The 26,982-nt window shown below is 40.5% G+C and overlaps 4 protein-coding genes and 1 non-coding gene across 9 annotated transcripts in view; 4 read left to right on the top strand and 1 right to left on the bottom strand.

Annotated features, from left to right (window-relative positions):
• Positions 1-5,487, bottom strand: part of mthfd1l (methylenetetrahydrofolate dehydrogenase (NADP+ dependent) 1 like) — a 37,117-nt gene extending 31,630 nt beyond the window's left edge. The window contains exons 1-7 of one of the 3 annotated variants that reach the window (XM_034527017.1): positions 5,395-5,487; positions 5,036-5,279; positions 4,047-4,131; positions 3,749-3,799; positions 3,593-3,646; positions 2,699-2,823; positions 1,957-2,057 (exon numbers count right to left, since the gene is read on the bottom strand). In XM_034527017.1, the coding sequence (XP_034382908.1) occupies positions 1,957-2,057; positions 2,699-2,823; positions 3,593-3,646; positions 3,749-3,799; positions 4,047-4,131; positions 5,036-5,271 (652 nt within the window). In that variant the 5' untranslated portion in view covers positions 5,272-5,279; positions 5,395-5,487. Of the gene's footprint in view, positions 1-1,956; positions 2,058-2,698; positions 2,824-3,592; positions 3,647-3,748; positions 3,800-4,046; positions 4,132-4,680; positions 4,772-4,824; positions 4,863-5,035; positions 5,280-5,394 lie in introns of those variants that run through there. The other 2 variants (XM_034527018.1, XM_034527019.1) reach the window with 2 other exon arrangements.
• On the top strand, positions 5,278-8,408 carry LOC117727043 (syntaxin-11-like). Of its 2 annotated transcripts, XM_034527022.1 has the most exons (4): positions 5,278-5,453; positions 5,743-5,843; positions 6,244-6,552; positions 7,400-8,408. In XM_034527022.1, exon 4 carries the CDS (start codon positions 7,505-7,507, stop codon positions 8,399-8,401), a length of 897 nt encoding a protein of 298 aa, XP_034382913.1. In that variant the 5' UTR covers positions 5,278-5,453; positions 5,743-5,843; positions 6,244-6,552; positions 7,400-7,504; the 3' UTR covers positions 8,402-8,408. The 2 variants fall into 2 exon arrangements, with proteins under 2 accessions (XP_034382913.1, XP_034382914.1); XM_034527023.1 differs by lacking the exon at positions 5,743-5,843.
• A 1,592-nt stretch (positions 8,409-10,000) lies between these two features.
• LOC117727044 (syntaxin-11-like) lies at positions 10,001-11,788 on the top strand. The gene is made up of 2 exons (XM_034527024.1): positions 10,001-10,115; positions 10,887-11,788. The coding sequence occupies exon 2, from the start codon at positions 10,894-10,896 to the stop codon at positions 11,785-11,787; it is 894 nt and encodes a 297-aa protein (XP_034382915.1). The 5' UTR covers positions 10,001-10,115; positions 10,887-10,893; the 3' UTR covers position 11,788.
• Positions 11,789-15,279: 3,491 nt separating this feature from the next.
• trnal-uaa lies at positions 15,280-15,362 on the top strand. The gene has a single exon. It is a non-coding gene; the product is annotated as a tRNA-Leu (tRNA).
• Positions 15,363-19,481: 4,119 nt separating this feature from the next.
• utrn (utrophin) overlaps positions 19,482-26,982 on the top strand; it is a 159,685-nt gene continuing 152,184 nt past the window's right edge. For both annotated transcript variants that reach the window (XM_034527016.1, XM_034527010.1), the window contains exons 1-2: positions 19,482-19,922; positions 21,723-21,887. In XM_034527016.1, the coding sequence (XP_034382907.1) occupies positions 21,815-21,887 (73 nt within the window). In that variant the 5' untranslated portion in view covers positions 19,482-19,922; positions 21,723-21,814. The remainder of the gene's footprint in view (positions 19,923-21,722; positions 21,888-26,982) is intronic.

The following is a 26,982-nucleotide window of genomic DNA, read 5'->3' as shown; positions in this document are numbered from 1 at the left end:
TAAAGATACGGCATGCTGATATGTGGCATATTTTCTAATCTACTTCACATTTTATATTTTGAAGTTCTGAACACCGTATGCTTAATTTGCCTTCAGAGATATTTAATGACAACGTTTCAGTAGACAGATCAGGTTAAAGTAACCTGATGATGAATATCTCCGAATGTTTTTTGGCTTCATATTGTCGACCGTATGTATTCTCTGACATACTTCTTAATCTACTGGTGTGCAACAGTTTGCTCTTTTTATATTTAGAAATGCACCACAACCATATACTACTGCAACTGGACCACACATTCCTCACTTCGAAGGATCACATGTTAGCAACTAACTATCAGAATAACTGTGACCCTATGTACACCTGAACTTTGACCCCTACCTCTTGAACTCCAGAGTGTGTCTTAAATTGGTCCCAAACTGTGTCCAAATGACAAAATCTTTTTGGTGCACTGCAGTTTCAGATCCCCACATAATTGCCAAAATGTATTCTAAAAACAGCGAGACTCGCTAACTTAATGTTCTCCTTGTTCTCCTGATTTTTTTAGTTTTAAGCACATTGGGCCTCATTCACTAATAAGGGCGTAGAAATGATTAAATTAAATTATTGTCGGAGACGTGGGCACCGTCCACCACCTTGAGTATGCTAGTGAATCAGAATCATTTGCATTCAGCATAGTGCCAAGCAACCATTTCTCTAGGAGAAACATTTTTACATAGAGGTTTATCATGGAAAAAGTGGTGAGAGAATATAAATAAAATTAATAACAACCTTCAAAAGAAATTGAGACAATAGTGTTCGAGGTAGGAAGCAGAAATGGCACTCTTCCAAAGTGTTTTGATGGAGTGCCGATCATGAAACTAGAGGATTGAGCTGCAAGGCGGCGAACGTTATGTCGGCTGAGAAATGGACTGCTCAGGTAAAAAATAAAATGAAAAACGGTTTGACATTAAAGTTTTAGTGGAAACAACAAAACAGACCCAGCTGAACAAAAAGACACCAGGTGGAGGAGAACAATTTCCAACTCATCTGTCAGCTTGAAATGAGACTCCCTCAAAGTGGGATATGTCAAAGAAATGAGGGTGAAGTGAGGACATCTAGCAAGGACCTTCACCCATAGGCAAGTCATTTGAATTAAGATCAAGGCTACATTAATATTATAATATATATTAATATTATATTATTTGAAGAATTAAGATTTTAGTCATGGCTACATTGTTTGACTGCTCCAAACATTGAACTTTGTAAATTTCAGTTATTGAATGCATTTGTCCAATGCATTAGTAAACGTTTTTAAATACTGTTGTTTATTTAAAAGTCTATTGTTAATGACTGCGGTTTTAATATGAGATGCATTTAGGTTAAAAGGTTTGTTTACATGAATTAAAGTACAAATATTGATGATTTGTGCATATAAAATGTGTATGCACAGTTTAAGCGTGCACATCGTTTGTGAATGTGGCTCTATGTGTGTCCATACTGAAAAAAGTTTCAATGGTAAGAAATGTAATAATTTTCTAGCTCTGTTAAATTATCAAATTTGGCACGGGCTTTCCAAAGTTTGCTTGACATTGCACAACACATAGTAAATATATAATCTTCTATTCTGCAACATACAATAGCATACTAAGTATAAAATGTGTGTCAATGTCATTGAGCATTCATGTATTAAATATATCTAACTTATCAACCCCCTACTCCAAACACAGTTGTAATAGTTTGACGCTATGCATTTGGGACACAGGGAGCGTTACATGTAAACACAGCTGCATCCGACATTCTAACACGTACGATCTAGTGTGCCACAATAATACTGATCAGTGCTCGCCTCTATTATAGCTGATCAAACTTAAATTTATCAGCTACACCTGCATTTTGCATGCTTTGACGTCTTTTAAAAGGAGTTCCTTCAGAAGGAAATGTGAGTGCCATCACAGCTACATATATCAAGTGTATACCGTGTTTCTCCAGCAGATCCATGACAGCGCTGGCCCTGGGGGGCACAAAGCCTTTACTGAGGTCTCCTCGCACCAGACGGCCCATATTCAAATCGGATATCCTATAGCAAGAAACAAATAGACAAACATAAGAAATAAGGAATTATAACACCTGGAAGCAATTAACTCTTACTGGGCAATTATTTTGTAACGTGCAATGAGTGTTAATAAGGTCATTCAGAAGATAAAAAAATGGGGTGCACATGAAGCACACATCATTTATGAGTCAAGTGGTAAAGCTTGACACTGCTGAGTAACATTTTAAAGTATATAGTGTTATTGTTAAAGAGAAATCTAGGATTACAGGTCAAAAACAACATCTTTATCAAACACTAACAAAATATATCAGAGCTGGTTAGAGTAAAACAAAAGGATCCTGTAGCTCAGTTTTTATATCACTTTCTGTTTTATACAGTTCAACCAGTGCTGTTCAATTGGTGCTGATTATGAAGGGTGCCTTGCACATTTTCTTCAAATTCACTTATGTGCTGGAGTCACATGCTGCATTCAGAGTCTTAATTATGTGCAGCCCCTTTTTAATTTAGTGTACCGTGTGAGTAAATACATTCATCTCTGTTGGGACAGAAAAACACGCACAGCTGATACGTGCAGACTGCTCCATAGAAATGCTATTCACTATTAGTATCCCTCTATGCAAGAACAGAAAACTCAGGTCTTATATGCTGTGATCCTAGTTTTTTACCCATCTACATCCTTCTCAGGTTTGAGTGCATTTAACACTCGACTGGTGAGGGAAGCAGGGGGGAGGCGGAGGTGGACTCCGTGCACCCGTGGGTCGTCATTCAGCTTCAACACCTCTTCTACGATCTACAAGCATTCACACAAAGACAAAACACACAAAAGTATTTATAAGCCATTGTTGCAATATTAATTGCAGTAAACATGTTCAAATCACATGTGCTGGGATGAGTTCTGTCTGTATTTTGCCTCCAAAAGATTCTGCACTTCACATCTAAAACGTAAAGTATCTGTGATCTTTAGAGAATAAAGAACGGAATAAGAAGAGTGAAACAAGTGAACTATCAAATTAAAGTTGTCAGTGAATTAACATTTTTTGCCAACTTCTTGGACAGAGAGAAGAGGGTGTTGGGAGGGTGTTTCTCATAAAAATATGAGAAAGTAGAGCACAGGCTTAGCCCTTTAGATCTATAATTGTAAATTATCCTAAATCCTCCGGTCATCTCAGCTGAAATGCTAGTCACAGGATTCCTCTTCAATATGGGCAAAGAGAGCCACAGCAGAGAGGCTGCATCCCATTTTGGAAAATGCTATGAAGTAAAAAATAATAATAAATGAACAAAACCCTAAGAAATGACTAAGTCAATTAGGAAGTCAGGGTTTAGACATGAAACAGTGGATAAATTATGAAAAGCTTGACTAGTAAAAAAACTTACGAGAGGCACTGATTACCTGGATGTTTATTACAACCACCATGCTGCACAAACAACCCGCAAGGGAAGGTTAACTCATGCACTGAATTACTAAATAATTACTAAATAATGAGGGGGTGGGAAGAGTTTTTATTGTTTTATGCGCTGAGGGAAAACAACAACATTTGTGAATCAGCTTCACTTACTTCATCTTCAGTGCACTCCTTTGTCAAACAAATCTGGGTGACGTTTAAGCCAATCTGAAAACAAAAAGAGGCTTAACTGCTTGAATTATTGTGTACATTTGTAAAAAAAGACAGAACGGCTCAAATTGACATAGAAACAGCAAGACAGGAATTTACCCTTCCTGCAATTTTCTTACTGATCTCCAACAAGCTGTCATCTTCACCTGCCTTGGAGATAAAAAATTGCATAATGACAAAAACACACACCCCTAATGACAAGCATCTTCAATGGCTTCAGTAAAAACAGATTAAAGTGTCGCTACTAGCACAACACAACTAAATCATGGTAAATTTGACAATATTTCAAGGCAACCTTCTACAAAATTGGAACTTGCACATTTTCGTACACAGTATTTTTTATTCTACAATTGGAAACACAAATCCTACACATGTATTGGGTTTTTGCTTACAATACCTGTAAAATGGCTAACAACGGTTTGACTGTAGAATGTCTTCTCTGCAGAGCCAGCATTGCCTCCTTGGTGCTCTGAACCACCTCGCTAGGAGAGAAAATAAACTGGTAAGCAATGTTCACTCATCCGTTTTGGGGTTTCAATTAACATGAAACCAATATCTGAAGAGGTAACACCAACAGAAAGTGAGACAGCATTTAAAAGTGTTTATTTTGTGTTTGTGGAAAAACTTAAATTGGGAATTACGCCTCAAATTCTCTCACATGCCCAATTCAACTAAAACTAATCCACCCAATGGATCCCCGTCAAAAAAGTAACACCAGTAAGTCAATAGCAAAGAGAGTTGTTTGACAACATTTGCTGCAGTTAAAAGGAATAGCATATCAAACGAGAACATATTAAAATATACAAATTGTGAGGTTGCATCATACTGCGCATGTAGACGTGTGGGAGGGGCTAACGTGTAAAGGTCTCCAGTTAACACACTGACCTACTTTGTCCAACATGTAAACAATGTCTAGATCAAATTCACCTGAAGTTATCTCCGAGCAATCATGCAATGCACTTTACATTTAGATTATGGTATCGAGTAACGTTAGGTTAACAAATAAAACGCATCGTTTAACATTAACAAACCGTAAACACATGATGTTGGTGATGTTACACGTTCAATAACGTGACGGTAAAACACGAACCATTTACCCCCAAGTGGTTATTAGCTTTATTAATACCACAAAAAAACACATTTTGGTGCGTTTAGCAACAACGGAGAAAAGTTACATCAGCTGGTTGGAGTCCATGTGATGATACCAGGGACACGTGCGGAACTGACGATTCTAACCATGACCAAAACCGTCCGCGAGACAGGAAATAGTCACTATGTATCACTTCAGCAACAATGCTACTCGACAGTGTTCTTGATTTCGATTAAAAAACACACACAAAGACAAGTTAGTAGCGTGATGTTTGGTCACATAAAACATGCACTTACCTCAAGGAACTGTCGCATTCAAACCCATCATCCTTCCGGGACTGTTTCCCAAGGTTAACGGATACTTTGGGGTTGGTACCGCCGCTGCTAGCAGCGCTCGCTGCCCGGAGAATCAACCGGTCGTTGGCTGGACCCACCGGTTGGCATCTCCGAGACAGGCCGCTGACCCTGCTCCCCGGGCGGGCTGGATGTATCCGAAGGCTGCCACAAGCACTACGAATTATAGACAACTTCATGGCCGTTTCTTTTAGGTTAAAAAACAAAAGATAAAGTGTGTTTTAATTGTGGCGTCCAACTTTTTCTTTGTTAGCCTTAAAATGGGTAGCTGAGGCTTCAACCTCCGGGGGGAACAAACATACAGTTGAAGTGGCAACAGGGTCCTGATGGAGCTACGCTGTCTTCAGGGGCAGTCAGAGATGTGAGTACTCAGAGGTCGGCATACAACCCTCAAATGTGACGCTGTATTTTAATAAGCTGACTTTGGGGCGTGGCAATGTGGATGCCAGGTTCTCTGATTGTAGCCCAGGTGTAGCCTGTTGTTCAGCAACATTTTGATTACGTAAGGATTTTATTATAAAACTGCCTAAATAATGTAATGCGTGTTTGCCTTTCTTGTCCAAATGCAATTTCTAAAGTTCGGCTGTTGTTGTAAGACCGAAAGCAATAAACATGTTGGCACATGTCTTATATGTTTTCTTATCCACCAGGAACCCTGGACAAGTTTATTTGAATTTCCGAAGTACACATGAACGCTTCAGAAGACGGGTTGCTGCAATCCAAGTAGCCTATGAACCATCATTTGAAAAAGGTGCCACCCTGCCTGGTCATAACAGCCAAACCCACTATTTTTAAAATGATAGAATACTACATTAGGCAATTAAATTAAATATCGAAGCAAACGTGAGTACATTTAAAATGTGCCTCGGTGGAACAAACACACGGTGACATATTTAGCCAACACATTTTAACGTCAATCCACCTCAACACGCGTGCTGCGTTATTTGACTCGTTGGTGAGAATGTGTCGGTATCACTCTCCTCCAAAGCGGCTGTTGTTCAAGGGACAACGTTGGCAACGTGTCGCGTGCGAGACTCCCGTCAAAACCAGTTGTCCTCGGCTTCCCTTTTACGTTTGATTACATACAGCTTTATTGGAATAAACAGCCCTGCGAGTTCAAATTGGCACTCACATTTTTTTACACACACCAGCTGTTCACACACCTCGTCGGATCCAGGTGACGCTCCTGAGATGCAGCGTCACCCCCAAAAGGCCAAACCGACCGGCTTTCATTCCTGAAGTCACAGCAGCACAGTCGCGTGTCGTGGCGCAATCCACCACCCTCACCAAACTACAGCTGAATACCAGTTTGGGCTCCACAGATATTACGCATAGAGCCCATTGTTCGTGCGCACAGTCCGGAGCAGTCGACTTTTTGACTGTAGCATGGTGCTGTGGCTCCACGGTCACCTCACATTAAAGGACAACGTTTGATATCTGTGGACATCAGAGCACAACAGGTAAGGAGTTTTCCTTTGGGCTTGTGGGGAAGGATTCATCTATATATCCGATGAGTGTTGTAGCTTCTATATTGTTTACATACATTAATCCTGAACTATAGGTGGCCTGTATGTAGCCTGCTACCATTAATTCAGATATTTTTTTAACCACGAGACTAAGCAGTCGCAGATCATCTGAATAATTATTAAACAAGTAGAGTTTTTCAGGAGTATCGAGTATTGTAAGAATAATGACTTCCAACCTGATGGCCCTTGAGTAAATATAAATATCGGTACATCTTATATTCCAACTTGTTTAAGGTCTGTTTTGAACATAAATACTATTATTCCTCGCTGAAATAGGAAGACTACAACAAGATCAGGTAGGAGTCTCTGAAGTTTGGGAACTTTTGGTTGAGTAGCGTTTTGATAAGCCTTCTAATGATGTCTCCACCCAAATAATTTCTCATTGGAAATGTTTATTTTAGAGTGTTTCCAAGGTCTTTCTGTATCTGAGTCTTATGCTCCAGTTAGGTAAAAATGCCTGTCTAGATAAAGACATCGGACAGATCACAAGTTAAAATAACTAGTCTGGTGAGGAACAACGCATTTGATTATTCTATGGAGAACCTGTTGGGCCAGTGTTGGGTGGATGACGGCTGAAGAAGGATAAGGCTTTTAAACAGGTATGCCAGCTTAAATTAGACACTAGGTGTGTTTTAACTCGCAAATGTTTTCAGTTTGCATCTTGAATGTCATCTGTTTCTTTTTGCATTTTGCTTTATCAAGCCATATATGGTGAACAAAAAAAAGTCTTAATTCATGAGCTGTGAATCTTAAGATTTGTTGTTGTTGGTTGCTCTTTCAGGACAGTCATCTTTAAATGAGTCACCTTTACCAATGTGTGTTGGAAGAGGAAAGATAACCGGACAAAGAAATCTTCTCGACATCTGTAGCCTTCTCCAGCCCAACCATGAGGGACAGACTGAGCAACCTGCAGGAAATGTCCAGCTGTCATGTGGAGCAGATGGAGTACGCCGACTCCACTGTCTCCGACACCTTAAGCAACGTGGACCTGGAGGAGGAGCTGTCCCATGAGGCAGTGGTGTTCGACAACAGCCCTGCACTGGAGGGGATCTTTTCCCAGTCACAGGATATCCACAGAGAGATCCAGCTCATCCGCCTGGAGATTAAAAGGCTTCGTGAGCAGAACTCTCGCATGGTCAAGGGCGTCACCACCATGAGCACTATCAAAAGGGACTCCAACGCTATTGGTGCGGATATAAAGGCTCGGGCTGAGGATGTGCTGGCACGCCTGCGGGAAATGGACGGCACAGCCCACAAGCTCGAAGAAGAACATGGCCCAAATTCTGCCATCACACGCATCGCTAGAACCCAGTACGCTTGCCTCAGCAACAATTTCCGCGATACCATGTTTGACTACAATGCGGCCGAGATGAGTCATCGGGAGAACTGTAAAGCCCAGATCCAGAGGCAAATGGAGATAGTGGGACGTGAGGTGACAGGAGAGGAGGTGGAGGAGATGATTGAGAAAGGTCAGTTCAACATCTTTAATGACAACATTATGGCTGAAGGTAAAACGGCTCGATCAGCTCTGTCCCAGATTGAGAAACGCCACCAAGAGTTGGTGGACCTGGAGTCCCGTATCAATGGCATCCATGAAATCTTCCTGGACGTCGCCATGCTGGTGGAGGAGCAGGGCCCCATGCTGACCACCATCCAAACCAACGTTCAGAAAACCGACGAAGGCATACAGGAGGCCCTCGTCAAACTCGGCAGGGCCAAACGTCATGACAAGAACAACCCCTTTAAAAAGATGTTTTGCAGCTGTTTCCCATGTGTCGACTGATGACTAGTACAGGGACAGAAAAATATGCAATTTGCTGTCTAGACAAAGACACGGGTGAAATCCAAAGGACAACAAGCATTTTCTGTATGTATCATTATAATAACTTCTTATTGTCACAAAGTGCTTCATAGAAGGGTTAAAACTATGTGCCTATATTGAGAGACAAGGGTAAAATATTTTTTTAATTGCTTCGAAGGGATCCATTGATGACAGGTTTCACAAAACCGAATTGATCCCCCATGAGGTGTCACGCAGACCTGAAACAAATGGTCTCTGAAAATATGGTTAAAGTTTTAGTAGCCGGCTGATTTTCAGTATTTTTAGAAAATTGCAGACAAATTCATAGATGCAGGTTTGAGCTGGGCAAGCTGCTGACCCGGTCGTTTCAGACATAGTAAACTAAAACCTAATAAATCCTATTCCAATTCAGACAATTATTACCTAAGATTACTTTCTACATGTAATAATGGATGTCCTAGATGTATTGCTCAAAGAAATTGTACAGAATATGATGTACCTTAATCTGTTACTTTCCACTGCTATTTCCTTTATTTTGTGGTGTCATATATTACATAAATAGTTATATTAAAATCCCTATGTGTGTGGCTTTATTTTGGTGAAAACATGACATTTACATCAATATATGAAAATAAAGACCTGTTGAAATGTAATGATTAAGAAAGCATTTGGTACACATAAACACATTTCCTTAATTTCAGTTTTCAGTCACTGACTCGCTTGGGCTAAATGCTCACTCATAGGTGTGACACATTTTATACCTGTAATCCTGAGCATGTCCCCTCAGACACACACATTCAGACACACACATCTACTGACACAGTAGATGTAGATGGTCATCACTTGCCAAACATATGGCAGCTTGTGTTGCATTAGTCCGGGGAAGTGCTCTCGAATAGTTAAAGGGAAAATTCTCCCCCATATGAAAAATAGAGTTTTTTTCTGACACAGGTAATGCTATTTATTTATCAATCTATGTTGTTTTGTCTTGGAGATATTGTCCGTGGAGAAGTTTTCCTTCCCTCCAATATAATGGGACTATATGGCACTCGGCTTGTGGTGCTCAAAAAGCCCCCTAAAAGAAATAAATGTGAACAATTCAACAGTAATGTCTCTTTCCAGAAATCATGACCTGGTTACTCACTATAATCCATACACCTTGTTGTAAACAGTTTCTTTTTTTTTTAAACTTTTTATTTATTGATTTTTTTGATTTTTTCATTTTCAGTCAACAGAAAAACATGACAAAACATCGTAAATGACAAAAAGAAAAAAAGAAAAGAAAGACGTTGTAAGCAGTTTCATCTGGAACTTTTACATTTTCTTTAACCATGATCAACCTTTAAGTCTTAATTCCTCACATTCTTTCAGTAACTTTCTTGTGAACTTTTGTCCTGAATTCATCATTTGACAGGAATGTAGTCTTACTTAATCGCACATGGTCTCTTAAACGACAAGAACCAAAAACAATGGGTCTTCCTTCAAGGAAGTACTGTGTGTTGCAGTGGGATGGTCCATGTCTGTCACCTGGGAAGGGGCGTGAGTCACACGCACACTGAACACACAGCAGGCGGACAACTTCCTTCATCAGAATAAAAAGATGTGTTTTCCAAGCGCCTCGGACCAAACAAATCAGCCTGATACACTTTGAAGAGATTTACTTGCTTTCTGATTCTGTGGGAGCAGGTCACAAGAGGTAAGGCACTTTGAGGTGATAGTTGATTTATAGTCCATAACTTTTCTTAATATCGTGTTCTTAGTAATATGTGGAGCAGAGGCACCTGGAGATAATTGGATCCAATCAGTGCAAAAAGGAAGGGCTGATTCAATGACTATCAAGAAGATGCCATTTAATTGTTTGTCCATACATTGTGACTGCTTTTGAAATATTGGTTTTGTACTAATGCGGTATGAGGAAATGTGTGAAAAACTTGGACTGTATGAAATAATTAATTGCAGAGATTTAGGCAAGCACCAGAACTTTTTTTAAGTTGTGCAGTGTGTGATTGACAAAATTAATGTTGTGAAACAAACAACGGTACCTTTTGCCGTAACCCCACTTTCAAAGGAAATGTCTGATTTTCAATGACATAATGTCTTCCTTGTTCCTGGTTTGAAAAAACAACAACTCCGTTGAGCTTTGACTGTCTTTGTCATTCATCTCACAAAGAAAACCTACTGCAGATAAACTGACCAGTCATTGTTGCTGTAGTTGTATAACACTGACATGTTGCCTTTGGATTGGCGGGTAAACAAACTATGACTCTGTACATGCTGTCATCAAGGTACTCAATGTTTAATGTCATTTTGTTTTATGGGGAACACTGTGCCATCACTTTGAGGAGGATTATACCATAATGAGGGTGCCTACAGCCCAATACGTAGAACACATGCAATACCAATTTTGTATTATGAATTGTATCTATTTTCATAATAACCAAGATCTTCTATTGCACTGGTCTTTCAGGCAAAACATGCGGGACATGCTGGAGAGGCTGCAGACCATTAGTGAGGAGCAAGAGGACTACGAGCCAGAGTTGTATGGACCCGAGTATGACGCAGACAAGGTGACTTTGTCTCAACAGGCGGTGGTGTTTGAGAACTCCTCCACTATTGACAACATCCTGAGGGAGGCCCACTCCATACGCAAGGAGATCTCCTTGCTCCACCTAGAGGTGGAGCGTCTGGCGATAAATAACGAACGCTTTGGCACCTCTATGCGCCGTCTCACCCTCCTCAAAAAGGACTCTGACTCGATTGCCAGGGGCATCCAGCAACATGGGGGGGCTCTGTACGTCCGCCTGCAGGCCCTGGGTAGGGAGAGCAGGCAGCTCGAGGAAAAAGAAGGTCTCAACTCTGCTGTTAGTCGCATTGCCCGAACTCAGCATGACACGCTGTCCCGTTCCTTCCAAGCTGCCATGAGTGACTACAATGAGGCAGAGGAGCTGCAGAGGGATGCGTGCCGGCAGAGGATCCAGAGGCAGGCCTCCATACTGGGGAATGAAATCACAGATGACCAGCTGGATGTGATGGTTGACAAAGGTGGTGAGGGATGGGCAGAGCTGTCCCAGAGCCTGCAGACCGAAGGTGCTCGCTCGTCCCGCTGGGCAATGTGCGAGATCAAAGGCAGACACAAGGAGCTGGTGGAGCTGGAGGTCCGGCTGAAGGAGGTCCATGAACTATTCCTGGACATGGCCGTGCTGGTGGAGGAGCAGGGATTCATGCTTAATAATATCGAGGCTAATGTGTGTGGCACAGAGGAATACACAGAGAAAATTAATGTTTACATCAACAGGGCCCTGAAGTACAAAAAGAAGAATCCTTTTCAACAATGTTGTGCCTGTCTACCCTGTTGGAAACAAGACTGAATAATTTAGGGTTTATTTTAAATGTATGCAATTTTATGGATGATTGAAAAATGAAATAAACATTTAACTGTGTAAAAAGTTATAAGATGAAAAGAGATGTTATACAATCTGTTTTATTCATGATAAATTGAGACTTTACATGCACCCTCACAAGGACAACATAAAAATAGAAACTGTTTTATCAGATGAAAGATCCAAAGTGGAGATTAGTGGAGCAGCTTTACTGACAAGTGATGATGGGTCTGGAAGCTCACTACCGTGTGACTGGTAAAGCAAAGCCACCAAATGCAGACGCCACTCCAAGACGTAAAGAGCAGAACCTGCAAAGCTGTATCTGAATCATGTAAAATCATCTGAAATACACACAAATAAAAACTGTGAATGAACTTTAAGCACTGAGTTTCAAGTACATCTGCTATTGAGCAATTGAGTTGGAAAAGGTAAAGACGACAGCACAGCTTTAGGTCGAGCATAAGCAGTTTGAAATGTTACTATTTTTGTTTTGCATTTGAACGCCATCACATTTTTGGGAAAACATAATTATATAAAAGTGTTATTCCGATTTCACCTTTTACCTTAACTTCCACATTCAGCTACCCTCTTCTTGGATTAACACTGGAATTTTGTTTTGGTAAAGTCCAAAGTGAATATCTACAATTACATTGTCGTGTTCACGTGCAAAAATCCATTGTCAGCGCCCAATCGCTGTGCTCGCTCAACAATGATTTTGGCCAATGGCGCTTCGGCGTCACAATGGATTCGGCCAATTGTGACGCCGCTACGACGTAAGCACGTACAACACAGACTATCAAACGTAAGCTATCCTTACATTATATGTATGTGTGTATTTTATTATTATATAGCCACCGTAAACGTTACATCGTGGGCATAGCGAGCGAACGCTCCTTGCTAGCAACAGAAGCTCAGTAACTACAAGCATGACAACTCTGTTAACTGTTAATTTACATTGCACGATTTCACCAATAGTCATAAACGTTGTTTTTACATTTGTACACACACACACATATATATAAATATATATATCCTTAAATGATACAGGATCATAGTTTATTACTGGTATTTAACGACTGAAACAAAGTATAATTACACTGTATAATTGTGAATAATGTGTATACATATATATGTATTGATATGATTACATGTGTAAATACCATGTCTAAATAACTGACATGTTATCAGTTTAGTTTGCTTAACTAACAGTTGCTGTGTCTGTGTTACTGTACTCATAAGTATGCACTTGTTCAGCAAATTGATTTAATGAAAAGATGGTGCAGTTTGAACCGGAGATAGTTAAGAATAGAAGTGGCACGTCCTCTATCAGAAGATACAGTATAACAAAATAATGACCTATCACATATTAGTGTCACTAGTATGCCACGCACTTGATTACAAATATGCAATATGATCCTGCAGATAATGTCAATCAGACGTAGGACACTGAGTGACTCACTCCAGGCTAAATAGCCATTCTTATCATTTCAGATTGAGAAATGCCCCATGCAGGCCCCTGGACCGACCGCCCACCTTGGAGGGTCCATGCCTCCATGGCCTGTAATTGCAGATGCCACGGCGTTATGGTGATCGGTCTCTTTATTGTTCATCTTGCGTTGCATGTCTGTTACAATACTGTTGCTGTTACAATCTTCTGCTGTTATTCCACAGTCCGCCACCTCAGCACCAGCTCCAGCACCTCTTGATGCTACTCCACAGTCCGTGGCCTCGGACTTAGTGCGGCCTTTTCTGCGACCCGCTCTAAATGTGTCAATGGTGAATATATTTTTTTGTAATTCAAGTTTTATTATAATTATTTGTTGTTTTCATCTTCCAAACAGGTTGAGCCTGGAGGAGTTCAGCTAGTCGCTGCTGGGGCTTCAGCTTCATTCTAGTTGCCGAGTGAAATGAGAAAGTGTGTTCCGCAAACTACTTGTGAACGAGTCAAACTGTCCGGAAACAGTTGCTCCTGCACGCAGAAAACGTACTAGAAAAGTACAGCACAACACGTGCAAAAAATGCGGGCATGTCAGGACTGCAGAGACTTGGCACAGTCAGTACAAGGGGGTAATATACTGCCCCTCAGTAGAGACTGTTCCGAAAGGAGCATTGGTTGGAGAACATGCAAAAGGAGTAACTGTTTGGTTGATTATCCCCTGAAACTGGACATTAATCTTGTATATAGTTGTTTAATATGTTTATTTTATTATTGTGTGGTGTTATATTGTTGTATAATATGTGATTTTATATTATACTTAGATTGAAAGATTTTACAGACTGGTGTATTTAAATCTGGTCCTCAATATTTAAATAAACGTTATTAGGATTGTTATATTATTCAGTTTTTGTGGTGCTGTTTATTCTATTATAATGTGGTGTTTTTTGTATATTTTAAGATACACATTTAAATAAAACTTTGCTTTTCTCATACGTTTTGTTTTTCAAACTCTTGTTCTCAAGTGACTAATAACTGTCCAATACTTGGATTGGAGTAAAAGGTACAATATTGTGACTGTGACCAATTTTCATCACATTTACCCAGGGAGCCAGAACTATTTTAAAATTAGAGATAATATAATTACAATTTCTATATCAATACCATCTCAGTTCAAACTATAGATAAAGTCAATGCCTTGAGTAAACAAGGGAAGTTTTATTTAAAAGGTGTGTATTAACAGGTCATTTGCATTGGATAAGGCTTTTAAATCAACATCCTAAGTAAAGTAGGGAAATTGTATTTGATACTAACATAACAGTTAATTGCATTGCACAAGTCAATATCGGGCAACAGAAGCACTTTTATTATGAATAGCATAAACCTCAAACATGCCGGGCTCGGGATTTGAACCGGCGCATTTTCTTTCCTCTTTCTTCTACCCCTTTCCTTTTTTCTTCCTCCTACCCTTAGCATAATAATGGTTGTGCAAAGTAAAACATGGTAGAACTGAATGTGACCACGAGTCATATTCTAAGTTGTCGAGGCTTCTTCATCTTTCTTCATGGAGGGCTAACGGGAGCTGTGAGCAAGAACAGAAATCACACTTACATCAACATTGATACGATCCAGAATATTGGAAACCACAAACAATACGGAAGTTATACGCACAGTTCACGGAACAAGCATCATAAAGTCAGCCCAACTAGCTGAGATTAGCTCGCGTTGGTGACACAACTTTACGCCTCTCTGAATGAGTCGTGTGGCGTTTCAGTGTTCGTCCTGGGTGTTGCTAACGCTGATCCCAGCTGAATAGTGGCTCCTCTTGAATAGCCGCCGCTAGCTAGCTAGTTGTCAACGAGCGTGACATTAGCGAGTTCGCTCTACATTTCCAGCCCACGCGTTAGCTGCTAGAGCAACATAGTTCTTCTACCCAGGACGATACATTGTTTATTTTTGGTTTATTGTAAAAAAGCTAACACCATCGGCATTACGTCAGTCTGCTGGATTTATGTAGCCATAACAAAGCAATATGCGGTGTATACACCAGGATGGCCGAGTGGTTAAGGCGTTGGACTTAAGATCCAATGGACATATGTCCGCGTGGGTTCGAACCCCACTCCTGGTATAATTTTTGCTTTACTTCATATTCACACTCATTTTAGGGGCAGTGTTTAATACATACGAACCCTGGCGTAATACAATATTACAAGTTCAGGTAACGAGGTGGACATAACTAGTTTGATTAGTCAAGACTGGCAACAAAGCAAATGCTGAATAATCTTGGTTTATACAGTTAAAGTATCCATACATTTGGCATATTTGGTGAATATGTCTGTGTGATGAAACCACATTTTGTGGCGAACATGTTTATACATTTATGAATATCTGTTGCTGTAAAGTCCTCCAGGTAAACGTGGCCTTTGGGAGTAGTTATACCTTTGGGGCAGAAGAGGGCACTCTAACCCTGTGTTGTAGTCTCTGGGCTGAGTCCAACGTTGGTTCATTGAAGGCCTCCCTACACACTACAACCCCTATAATTTCACAGCAAGGGCGATGCCTTGGGCTCATGGAAACCCAGTCATCTGCATCTGCCACAGGAAGAGCTTCACAGTTAGAAATAGCTCTAACTATTTGAATGTAGCATTAAAACATTTGTTGCACTGTAGTCACATGGATCCAAGAGCTGTGGATGGAAAATAAGCATTTTGAAACTTTCTCCACCCAATGAAATTACATACAGGTATTTTGCACTGCAGTGTTTACAACAAATATGTGTAAATGTGTAGAACATGTGTGGGAGTTCTGTGATAGATTGTGGTAGAGTATAATGCAGTTTCTTACTGGAGTATTGATACTTCAGACATCCTTATTTGACTTAATACACTATTTCAATATAGGTGAGCATTCCCCTCTCACCTCAATAAATATGCTGTCACTGGATAGGTGTTTGAGGCCTAAGAGCACTAATTTGTGAACTTGAGCTTTTTACTTTTAACTTTGTGAGGAAGCATCCACAAAAGAGCCCTGGCAACCGAGAAGAGGGAGGGGGAAGGATGAGGGCTTACAATGGATGATCAACATCTCTGCTTCCACAAAGCCCCAGAGACTTGTTCTAATGGGCCTTACTCTATTATTCAGTCCCCACTTGTTGCTTTTCAGGCCAACACATCACTCAATACAATAAGGTGAAACCTGATATAAGAACTGGTGAAAGGGTTGATTGCAATGATAATCATTTATATTGGCACTGTTGTTTTCTATTATTTTAAGTTGTTTCTTCCTTCCGCGTTTAGTCCTATTTAAAATCGGTCAAGTTGTCTGCTCTCTCTTGTTTTTGTTTGCATGTCATATATGAGTGAAATATTTTGTGTTTTGAATACCTTAATTCTAAAATAATGGAAATTAAATGGAGTGTATTTTCAGGAAGATATTTTGTGTGTGATCTAAACATTTGTGTTACAGCCTTACCCTTAGTACCAAAAGTGAAGTGATTTGACTATATTTCAGATGAAACTAGAATAAATGCAGAACTACACCCTAAACCTCTGACGTAATTATACTTATTTATTGCAACCTGCTAGTTCATAGAGTTGTACTTTTTTTTATTCGTAAGCCTAATAACTTACATAGGACACATAATAGAAGTAGCACCAAAAGTGAATAAGGTAGTTTCGATTAACTTAAACATTACCTATTTATATATCAATAATCATATTCCAATAAAGTATTATATTATAAAACTCTGACAGTAAATAGGGCCATTCGCGTTTTCGGCCACCGTAGTTCTTCTACACTCTTGGCACATGGGACAAGTTTCAATGGGTTGCAATCTGCAACCTCAACACTAGATGCTGCCAAATACTACACGCTGCACTTTTAGGAGGATGTGTAGACATCTCAGTGTCATGCTCAAATCTAACTATTCAAATCAATAAAGGCCACAAGTAGTAGCCAATCAGAGTCACAGCATGATTCGTAATTTAGCGACCTGCTCCCTATCTATCTATCTATCTATCTATCTATCTATCTATCTATCTATCTATCTATCTATCTATCTATCTATCTATCTATCTATCTATCTATCTATCTATCTATCTATCTATCTATCTATCTATCTATCTATCTATCTATCTATCTATCTATTTACTATATAATAAAAACAACACCATAGACAAATTACCAAAAAGCTACTGCAGATGTAAAAACACAAAAAGTAGTTCACTCACCAAATGCTGTTCACTTAAAAACAAAACCCATCCTCCTCTCTTTGTTAACAAACAGTTCAATGACGCGGTTGTAGTTTATCGGTGCTTCAGTCCCAGTAACAGGTCCTTCTCGATGCCCAGTGATGACAGTCGAGCCTCCCCAGTTGCGTTTCAAGATAGCTCTGCACGTCAAAGAATACGCTGAGCATGTCAAACTAAAGATCTGATTGGTTGAAGACTATTTTGATCTGTGACACATTACTGTATCACAGATCAAATACACGTTATTACATTAACCTTGTTCAAAGCTTTTTTTGTCACAGTTGAGAAGGACATAACTCTGGTCCAACAAATAGTGAGTGGTTCTCCACTGGTCTGGGGCAGTGGTTCTCCACTGGTCTGGCTGGGACCCACCATCACCCCTGAATGACAAGCCGAGACCCAAATTGAGGAACATTGTCAACTTCTCAAATTGATTTAATGAAAAGATGGTGCAGTTTGAACCTGAGATAGTTAAGAATATCACAGTAAGCACAACCCAACTAGTTATGAATATTCCCTTTTACAGTCGATTATAAACCAAACAGTGCATCTTACGGACTCAAGGTAATACAACACACATAACAATTCAGTAACTTCAGACTTTAAAAAAATACTCAACAGTGCTTTCATGCACAAACATAAAATAACAAAGTCATGTGAGAAGTAGTTTTAAAAGATGTAACTTATGGCTCACTCATTCATGACAAACAATGCACTACAAGTCAGTGTCTTGAGGAGCAAAATAAATTAAACAAAAAGTGAAATTAAAAAAGATTCAAGTATACAACATTAACTTTTCTTCTGATTACATTATTAGTAGGTAAATACTGAACACATTAAGCAGCACTCACTTCGACCTGAGTGTAACACTCACATAACCGGAGTCTGGAGGAATTCATAATGGGAGAACTGGGGATGTTTTTTAAAGTCAATGCTGACTTTTTTTAACTCGGGGACGAAAAAAAGTGTGTGAGGCTGTGTGTTCGCTTCTCTTTTGCTGTGAACGCAGCATAAAGGAGAGTGAACAGACCGCATTCCGCTGCATAAAAAATGAACGTCAAAATATAAGCACAGGATCTTTTTCTTACATTTCGGCCGAAGCAGGCCATTTGTGTTTGACACCTGTGTGCTCAGGCTACCTAGAAGACCTCAGGCCTCTCTTCTTACATCGAGACATAGATGGGAAATATTTTAAAACAGTGCTGCAGGCTGGAAGCAGAGCAACAGAGGAAGACGGGAGCTGTGCAATGAGAAAATAAGCTATTAGGGAACAATAATTATAATACATGTAGTGTATTTGTGAGCAAAAAAAATAATTATAAAATAACTATAACTTTGTGATTTTGTTTAGGCCAGCAGAGAAGGCTTAGCGTGCCCTTACCGCCCACCACATAAAATAATCGTTGTCATATTACACGTGTGGTGTTTTGCAATACAACACATACGGTCAAATGGCTTTGCGTAAATAGTCAATTTAAGAACGCTGTGGAAAGGTTTCAAAGACCATCCGGCCTAATACACATTCCAGTTAGTATTCCACAGTTAAGGTTTCTTGTGAAGTGTTGTGTTTCCCAGTGGGAATCACTGGTTTCGTTGATGTTACGTCACGTGACGCCCACCGCGCCATGTTTCCATCTTCGCGTCAGGAAAACTTTTACAGCCAGAGGGAAAAAAAACACGAGTGTGATGCACCTGGAGTGAACTCCGTGTTTCCGGTTGAAACCGTCACAATAAATGTAGTTGGCGCAACATGTATGGAGTAGCCTTCTTAAATTATGACTATTAAGAGTATAACTAAAAATCCGTATCAAATGTAATCATCACTTAAGTTGTTACAATCTCATTACATGTTGTGTAAATGATGTAACATTTCATACATGGGGAGGCAGGGTACCTGTTTATTTTGGAAGTCGCGAAGACGCTTTTACTTTGAAGAACCTGTTCTAGCATTTCCGCCATGTTTAGCTAACTCGGTCGAGCTTAACGTCGCTGCAAGGCAGCAGGGAGAAACAGTCAAGTAAGCAACAGGAACAAAGTTGAGGGACCCGAGTCCCACAGTACCGCGGCGTTCACCCGTGAAACGTAATAACCATCTTTTCGTTTCCAAGCGACAGCCTGCCGTGTGTTTCAAAGACTACCGTAGTGTGCGTTACGTTGCCAAAAGGCGTTCCTTTTGGCACATTGTGGAGGCTGGATGCGCTTGAGGACGCTTCTTTTTTGTCAGCTAACGCAGTTAAGAAGAAGAAGAAGAAGAAGAAGAAGAAGAAGAAGAATGCCTCGCACCAAGTAGAACATGCCTTAGATTAATTGGATTAATGTAACGTAACAACAACAAAAAACTTTTCCAATACATTTGACGTCATTTGTGGATCCAGACTCTGCACGCGTTGGACTTGTTTTGAGGGAGCACGTCTTCTGACTGCTTGGTGACAGCGGAGGTGAGTGTCTGAAACGCCTCGAGACCTGAAACATTCATCGAGACAACGGGAAGCGACGTTTGGTGTGAAGTTAGAAGTCCAACTTTGGGTGTAAAGTGGCCGTTACAAGTTAAAAGGTCTCTTAGTTATCACGAGGTCTTGTGTGGAGGTAACGTGGGCTCTCCGTGTACATTGCGACTGGTTTGGAAATTGCCTGATGAAAAGTCAGTCAGCTCTAAATACCTACGAGATAAAACATTAACTTTGATTGGTTTACGGTTTAAACGTCTGTGTGTGTGTGTGTGTGTGTGTGTGTGTGTGTGTGCGTGTGTCTATCATTGTGAGTTGTGTTTTTTTGCCAGAAGGCGATACTTTCCTCAGATTGATACACCACTTGTATTGATCTCAAACCAAAGCATTGATTAAAGCTTGTTAAAAATAAACTAGAAATCACTGAAACTGCACTTGTTGAAGTTTACAGCTTCGATGACTTCTGATTAAACTGGCGGAGTGTATCCTAAAGTTGTGGTTGTCAAAACTACTTCACTCACAGGGAGAGGAACCGAAATTGTAAAGCCAGATAGATGGGACTGTCTTTTCCTTCAGTTTACAGTTGTTATTTTCGGGTCTTGCATCATCTCTCAAGAACTGTAACCCACCAAGCACTCCTTGATAAAGCTGCGCATGCACTCCTTTCATGGTAAAAGCAAGCTATTTTGGGAGTGGAAATGCTTGAGTTTTTAATGAGAGGATACCCTGATTCAAAACAGACCACACCATAAGCATTAATTAACCCTCCACTAGAAAGCAGGTGCTGACAAATGACCCGTGCAACTGCAGCACCAGCTGACCTATTCACAAGGTCAAACTGAACGTTGGAAATTATGAGATGGGTGTTTCATCTTTTGAAAGTTGAGCGCACATCCCATGATTTAAAAACAACAAAAGACACAGTGCCATTTGCAAATATTAGCACATGACAAGACATTAACATTTGAGTATAATATGATGTTTGATTAATCCACAAGAGAGGAAACTCCCATCACTTGAGCTCATTACTTGGAACTCGTACCACTTGCAATAATTTCCAATCCAGGGTTAGCTGCTCTGAACAAGGGTTGCATGATGATAAACCTTCCCCACTATACCCTTCCTACACGGATACCTCTTAAATCATTGTCAGGGTCCTAAATGAACTAAGCAGCTAGTGATTAAGTGCAAATCACCCCAGTGAAGTTAGGCTATATGTATTTTAAACTCTTACACTGAAGTGGAACAACTTTATAATTCAGCATGAAGATCAGCAGAACTGAGCGTCAGAAGAATGCTTTTAATTTGAGAATACTTTGACTGTTATGATGGTTTGTGTGGACCAACCAAAGAAAAATGAGCACACTAAACACTCTATGGTGGCTGACCCAAGACTTAATTTCACCTCCACTTAATGCTTTTTTCAAACGCTGTGATTATTGGCTGGTATTTTACGAGCCTCTACACAAGTCTACACTATACTTTTCTATTATTACAGCATCAATTACTGATGGGATTTGTTTTACACATAAATCAATGCCACGACCCCAGAATTGTTTCGTGGACATGGAGGGGAAGTCTCAAACAGCTGTTTAGTGTTTTAACGACCTGCGTCGATCCTCATGAAGCGTCAGATATTCCCGCGTGCTATGTGACCATGTTTGAATGCTTTGTGTGTGAAGCTCAAATGCATGTGACCCCTTGACTCTCCAGGCCTCATTTTGAGATTATGTTCTCTGTTTAAGATCACATTAAAGCAGAAAGGAGCTTATGTTTTATTCTTACTTTCAGGTGGAGAAAGTGGGCTGCTGCATTGTGTGTTAACAAGCCTGGAACTGCATCACACAATTTCAGCTGATAACACATTGGATCTATTGGTTACCATGGCGTCGCACGGGGACATCGCAGAAGGAGGAGCCAACGATGAGTTCAATGACATCATAAAGTGGAGATCTGGTATGTTTTTTGACATTGTCTGCTTGCAGAGAGTGTCTGCGCATGTGTGCTAAACCGAAAGCTGTCAGATCATTTCGTGGTCTTTAGCGAAATGACTTGTCTTCTTATTCGTACATAGTGAGAACTTTTATGTCGTACGTGCATAAGAGCAGTCGCTGAAAAGGAAACACTGACAGAGCCAGAAATTCTGTTGTGCATGGTTAACCTCAGTTCCCATGGAGGCAGTGGAAAAGAGACGGCAACAAATGGTTGATTGTAACACTGTTCGCAAGGAGAAAGAGAAAGTCACTGGCAACTGGCGAGATGGCCAATGACAGCAGAGAAAACGGAAGACAAGAATGCAGGGATGGGTCTAAAGAGCCACACCCTGGGATCCCTTTCTCTGTGGCTCATTTCATTCCATAGGTTATTCTTTTGTTGATGCACGAGAGAGACAGACACACAAACAAGTTATTGCTCTGGCAGGAGCAGCAAACTGTCAACTTTCAGGATTAGCACATTATGTCGTATATTGAACCTGATACTTACTGTGGGTCACAGATGGAATTTCTTGCTGGCTTTTGGAGTGATGATAAGAAGTGATTGAGGAAGACATAGAAATAACGATAACAAATAACTTCTTCTTAACGAACAGGACTTTACACTAAAACTTGACCAAGGCATTTCACACTATGAATTAATAAAATACATATATGGATACTTGTATATCGGGCTCAAACTAAACTATTCCACATTTGAAATGCTTGCTTGGTAGAAAACATGGTTAGTTCATGATAATGATAATAACAATGACGATTTCTAGAGTGAATTATTGAATGAATACTTCAATTCAAGTGTCATACACAAAAGTGTATCCAGCCCACATCTTGAGTCTTGCCACTGTATCACATTACATACAGAGGAAAATAGGAAAAACATGCACGCATATGGTTCTTTATTCACCAGTGTCAAAGACAGTATGTCAGGCGTAACCATAACAGAACTAAGCATCCAACACTGCCATCTCTTTAATGAAACTGAGGCTTATATGTAAACTGAAATTTTAGCGGCAACTAACCAACCAGCAGCAGATCATTGGCATGTTATTTCCATTGGTTTGATAATGTTCACTGCAATGTGCACCTGGAATTCATCACATAAATGCTTATGTTGGCATCAAGAAGTGGTTATCTGCCATGTGCTTCAATTTAAATCTGCTGGACAACCTTCCCCAGCCTCCCATGCCAACTCCCCATCCTCGCTGTTTGTCTCTCCTTACTGTAAACTGTGAAATAGAAAAAAGTCATATTAAAAAACGTGGGTAGGTTTATCCATCCTGTCCAGTCCATGTGCCAGCTTTCCACGCCCGTGCAGCCTCAAGAAAGCTGGCAGATTCCGTGCCGGCAGGAGTTTGTAATTTACAACGCTTGGCTCCAGACCACAATGCTTTTTTCTTACAAAGATTCAGGTTTCCCTAGCAACCCCAAAAGTAATGTTTTCTTTTCTGGCAAAGAGGGGAACATTCAGCACGTAGCTTAGCTGCACACTAAAACAACCCACAAAAAGCAGGGCACACTTGTGTCGAGGCCGTCACCAAATTCTTTCTGGCCTCACGGAAATATGGCTGAAATTAGGGGTGTTTTATTCTTTCATTCAGAGAGTATATGGACTCTGCAAGCCAAGGAGAACACCTCAGAATGGGGGCAAATGTGGACAAGGTTATTTGTTACCAGGACACATGGAATAAGCATCGCTCCAGCTAGAGGCTGATTGTTATAATTGATCCTGTGAAAGCTGAACAAACTTGGGTTTGTTTCTGCTGCGATGCGAGAGATTAAGATGGGAAGTTAGACGGTGAGAGAGAGATTTGTAGCACACATGGGACTGAAACATGGGCTAACAGTGTTGATTGACAAGTGTGTGTGTGGTGGCAGGTTAAGATTTTCACAGCTGAGAGGAGCCTTGTTAGAAAAGCATTAGCCCACTTGTTCATCCGACCTCCAGCCGCCATGGGGTCTGAAGGGGTGAAGTCTTTATTCACAACAGTGGCGTGTATGCTCACACAGCCTGCACGCACGACGCTCGCACCTCTCTGTTTCGTCATCACTGCTGACTGTGAGAAAGTTAACACCGGTCACCCCGACCTTGCGTAGAGAGTAAACTGAATTTGTCATTTTTAACCTTTTTGTTTCAGTTATTTCAGCTGCAGTGTGTTCCATCTGTAAACTAGTACGACGAGTGAGATCACCACTAAGGATGGAGGTCGTCAAGCTAGACAGTCTGTCCCACTCACACACACATGCACATCCTCTTGAGGGGCGTGTAGGCAAGGGGGTGGCTCATGGCTCATGGCTCATGGCTCATGTTTTCCAGCATGTCAAGTTGTTATGCAAGCTCGCAATAGACCAGGGAGAGAGAGAAACATGTCCGGGGTAGAATTGTGTGAAGCAGAAAGTAGTGCTTCTGGGAAGATGTACTCTATTTTGGTGGGAGCTTAACTGTAATTGAGGGGTTTAGGCATACAAAAGAAAAAGACCAACTTGTACCTGTCGTGTTAGCTCGACACTAGAGTGCTGTTTTTCCTTGCTCCATTGCCGAGTTGGTGGGATGTAGCGTTTCAGTATTGTTCAGCACAGGCCACTGAAAAAGACTTTAAAGTCACTGAAAAGCGTTACAAAATTTAATAATGTTGAAACGATACGTCAATGGACAGAACATTATTCAACAACAAATTTGATTATGAATAACAGTTTGAGTCATTGACCGAACAAAGTATCTGGTTCCTGCTCCGCAAAGTATTTGCATTGCTTTTCTTGAACATCTTCCTGTAACCTGAAGACATAACCTCGAGCTTTAGGAACAGGTATATTGTCTTGCATTAAACACACTTAAATCTTACATAAATCGTCTCCAGACAAACTGCAGTGAAAGAACCATTACCTGTAATGGGCTCGGTTGAGAACCAGATGTGTGTGGTTTGGGTCAGGAAACAGTCATTTTAAAAGGTCTGAAACGGATGTTAAGGAGTAGTTACAAACATTTTTTAAAATAAGTCCTGGTTGAATTATCTGATAACACCCTGAAGCCCTATCTACCTATCCTACTTGTGCACTTCCCCTCCCCCTACCCATTCCAGAGTGCAAACAAAGGTGAAAGGTTATATATCATCCACAGGGTTAAGGACTGTTGTTTAACAACCATTACACAGCAATGGACACTCACCTGACCTTATTTCCTCTCTGTTTATTTGTCACTTGAGAGCTCTGTAGCGGAAGAGCCTTCTCAAAACTCAACCTGGTTCTTCTTCATCTTTCTATTCTCTGCTGTTTTATATCTTTTTTCCCTCACTCAGTACTCTCCCCTGTTATTCAGTGACTGTGCATTGGTAAATGGGAGAGTATACCGGCAGCAGTCGCACGCAATGTGTTAAAGATTTGGTGGGTGACTCTAGCTCCTTGAGTGTATATAGCTTTGAAAGGGTTTGATTAGAGTCTTATATTTCTATAATTTTCACCCGTTGAGCTATCCAGAGACCCACCTACTTATGCAGTATTGTTCAGGTGTGACATGCTGTATGATGAAATTACATATTGTTGACTTTTTTGTCAATCTAGTCAATAGATTACCTTTTGTTTTTTGGGCTGGTGAGTGAAGCAACGCTGGTGCTAATTTCTAACCCTTGTGTCTTTATAATAGTATGGGAATGTGAGGGTGTGGTAATTTGATTTCTCTGAAGATTTGTCACCATACTTGTTCATATACACGTCATTGATCCTTATTTATTAACAAAGCTGTCATGCATGACAGTAAACACGTTCTGTCAGGGAGTGCAGTGGTATGCAGTGTTATGCAAATACATAATGATGGGTGTGCATCTGCATGTGTGGGTAGCATTGAACACAAATCAAAACAAAGAACCTTTCACTGTGGCCGCCCTCTCGCTCTGAGATGCGATGACCTGAATTTGTTTGTTTTCTCTGCCTCTGGTGTCACTTTTTTGGTCAGTGAGATTTCTTATGCGCATCTTTTGACTTTTTAGGAAGCAAAAGTGTCCGCAGGAGAGCTGGATATATATTCATATACACACACACGCACACACGAAGTGTGTGTTGGTGTTCGTCTCTTTGCTTTTTGCTGGATCTGGCTGCCTGGGAAGTGGGAGGAAACAAGCTCTGCAAAATTCAGGCTGGAAATTTTGGAATGGAAGTACTGGCCAAGACATCTCCCCTGGGTGTGGTCGTCTGTGGGACTCTGCCTCCTTGGGCCATGTGAATGTGTGTGCGCGTTCAGACACCACGCCCAGCTGACATTTAAACTCCTCTGGAGAAGGCTGGAAATGGCAGAAAATTATCAGTGTTGAATGTTCCTGTGGTTGTTAAACACATACAAACCGGTCTCCTCTTTACTGTGAATCTACCCTTTCCAAAGCCAGCCTTCTAGTTTAAATCCCCCTTTCAGCTCATTAGGGCCACAACCCCTTGCATGATGGGATTTACTAAAACAAAAAATAGGCTGAGGCTCAAAGGAAGTTTAGACTAACCCTTTAAAGCTACTGTGGTATATTTAACCATTGAGTAAATAATAGATTGAATTCCTCTTTTAAAATGCAATTTTTATTTTTGTTTATTGTTTTTAATTGGTTTGTGTTACTTGTTCTACTATTTATGGGCTAAAATTAGGTGCACACATTTTAGAGGACTGACACCAAGGACAGTGTGGCTACTGTACATGTTATGCACCTCTACAAAGAGATTTTGAGGATTTCATTCATTTCAATTAATTTTGTATAGCCCAACATCCCAAATTTGCCTCGGAGGGCTTTGCAATCTGTACACATACAACATCCTCTTTCCCAGGACCCTCGCATCAGTTCAGAATAAACTCCCCCAAAAATACCCTTAAACGGGGAGAAAGAAAAGTGGATCCCTCTCCCAGGAGGGACAGAAGTGCAACAGATGTCATGTGTTAGAAGGAACATGTGACATAAATGATTTATATAATGTCTGTTCTGTGTATTCGTGTGTTTGTGAGACGCACAGCCACGATTACCTGATCGCATCAGCCACTTCTGGAATGGTATTTTCAAAGGAAAGATTCACCCAAAACACATTTAACA

Source organism: Cyclopterus lumpus, chromosome 24 (genome assembly GCF_009769545.1).
Source record: "Cyclopterus lumpus isolate fCycLum1 chromosome 24, fCycLum1.pri, whole genome shotgun sequence".
NCBI classification, from domain to species: domain Eukaryota; kingdom Metazoa; phylum Chordata; class Actinopteri; order Perciformes; family Cyclopteridae; genus Cyclopterus; species Cyclopterus lumpus.
Note: the sequence above shows the minus strand (reverse complement) of the source record. Positions and strands in the feature narration are given on the sequence as shown.

Bases quoted from the DNA above. Each gene is read 5' to 3' on its own strand.
- LOC117727043 (XM_034527023.1), top strand. From the start codon at position 7,505: ATGAGGGACAGACTGAGCAACCTGCAGGAAATGTCCAGCTGTCATGTG.
- LOC117727044 (XM_034527024.1), top strand. From the start codon at position 10,894: ATGCGGGACATGCTGGAGAGGCTGCAGACCATTAGTGAGGAGCAAGAG.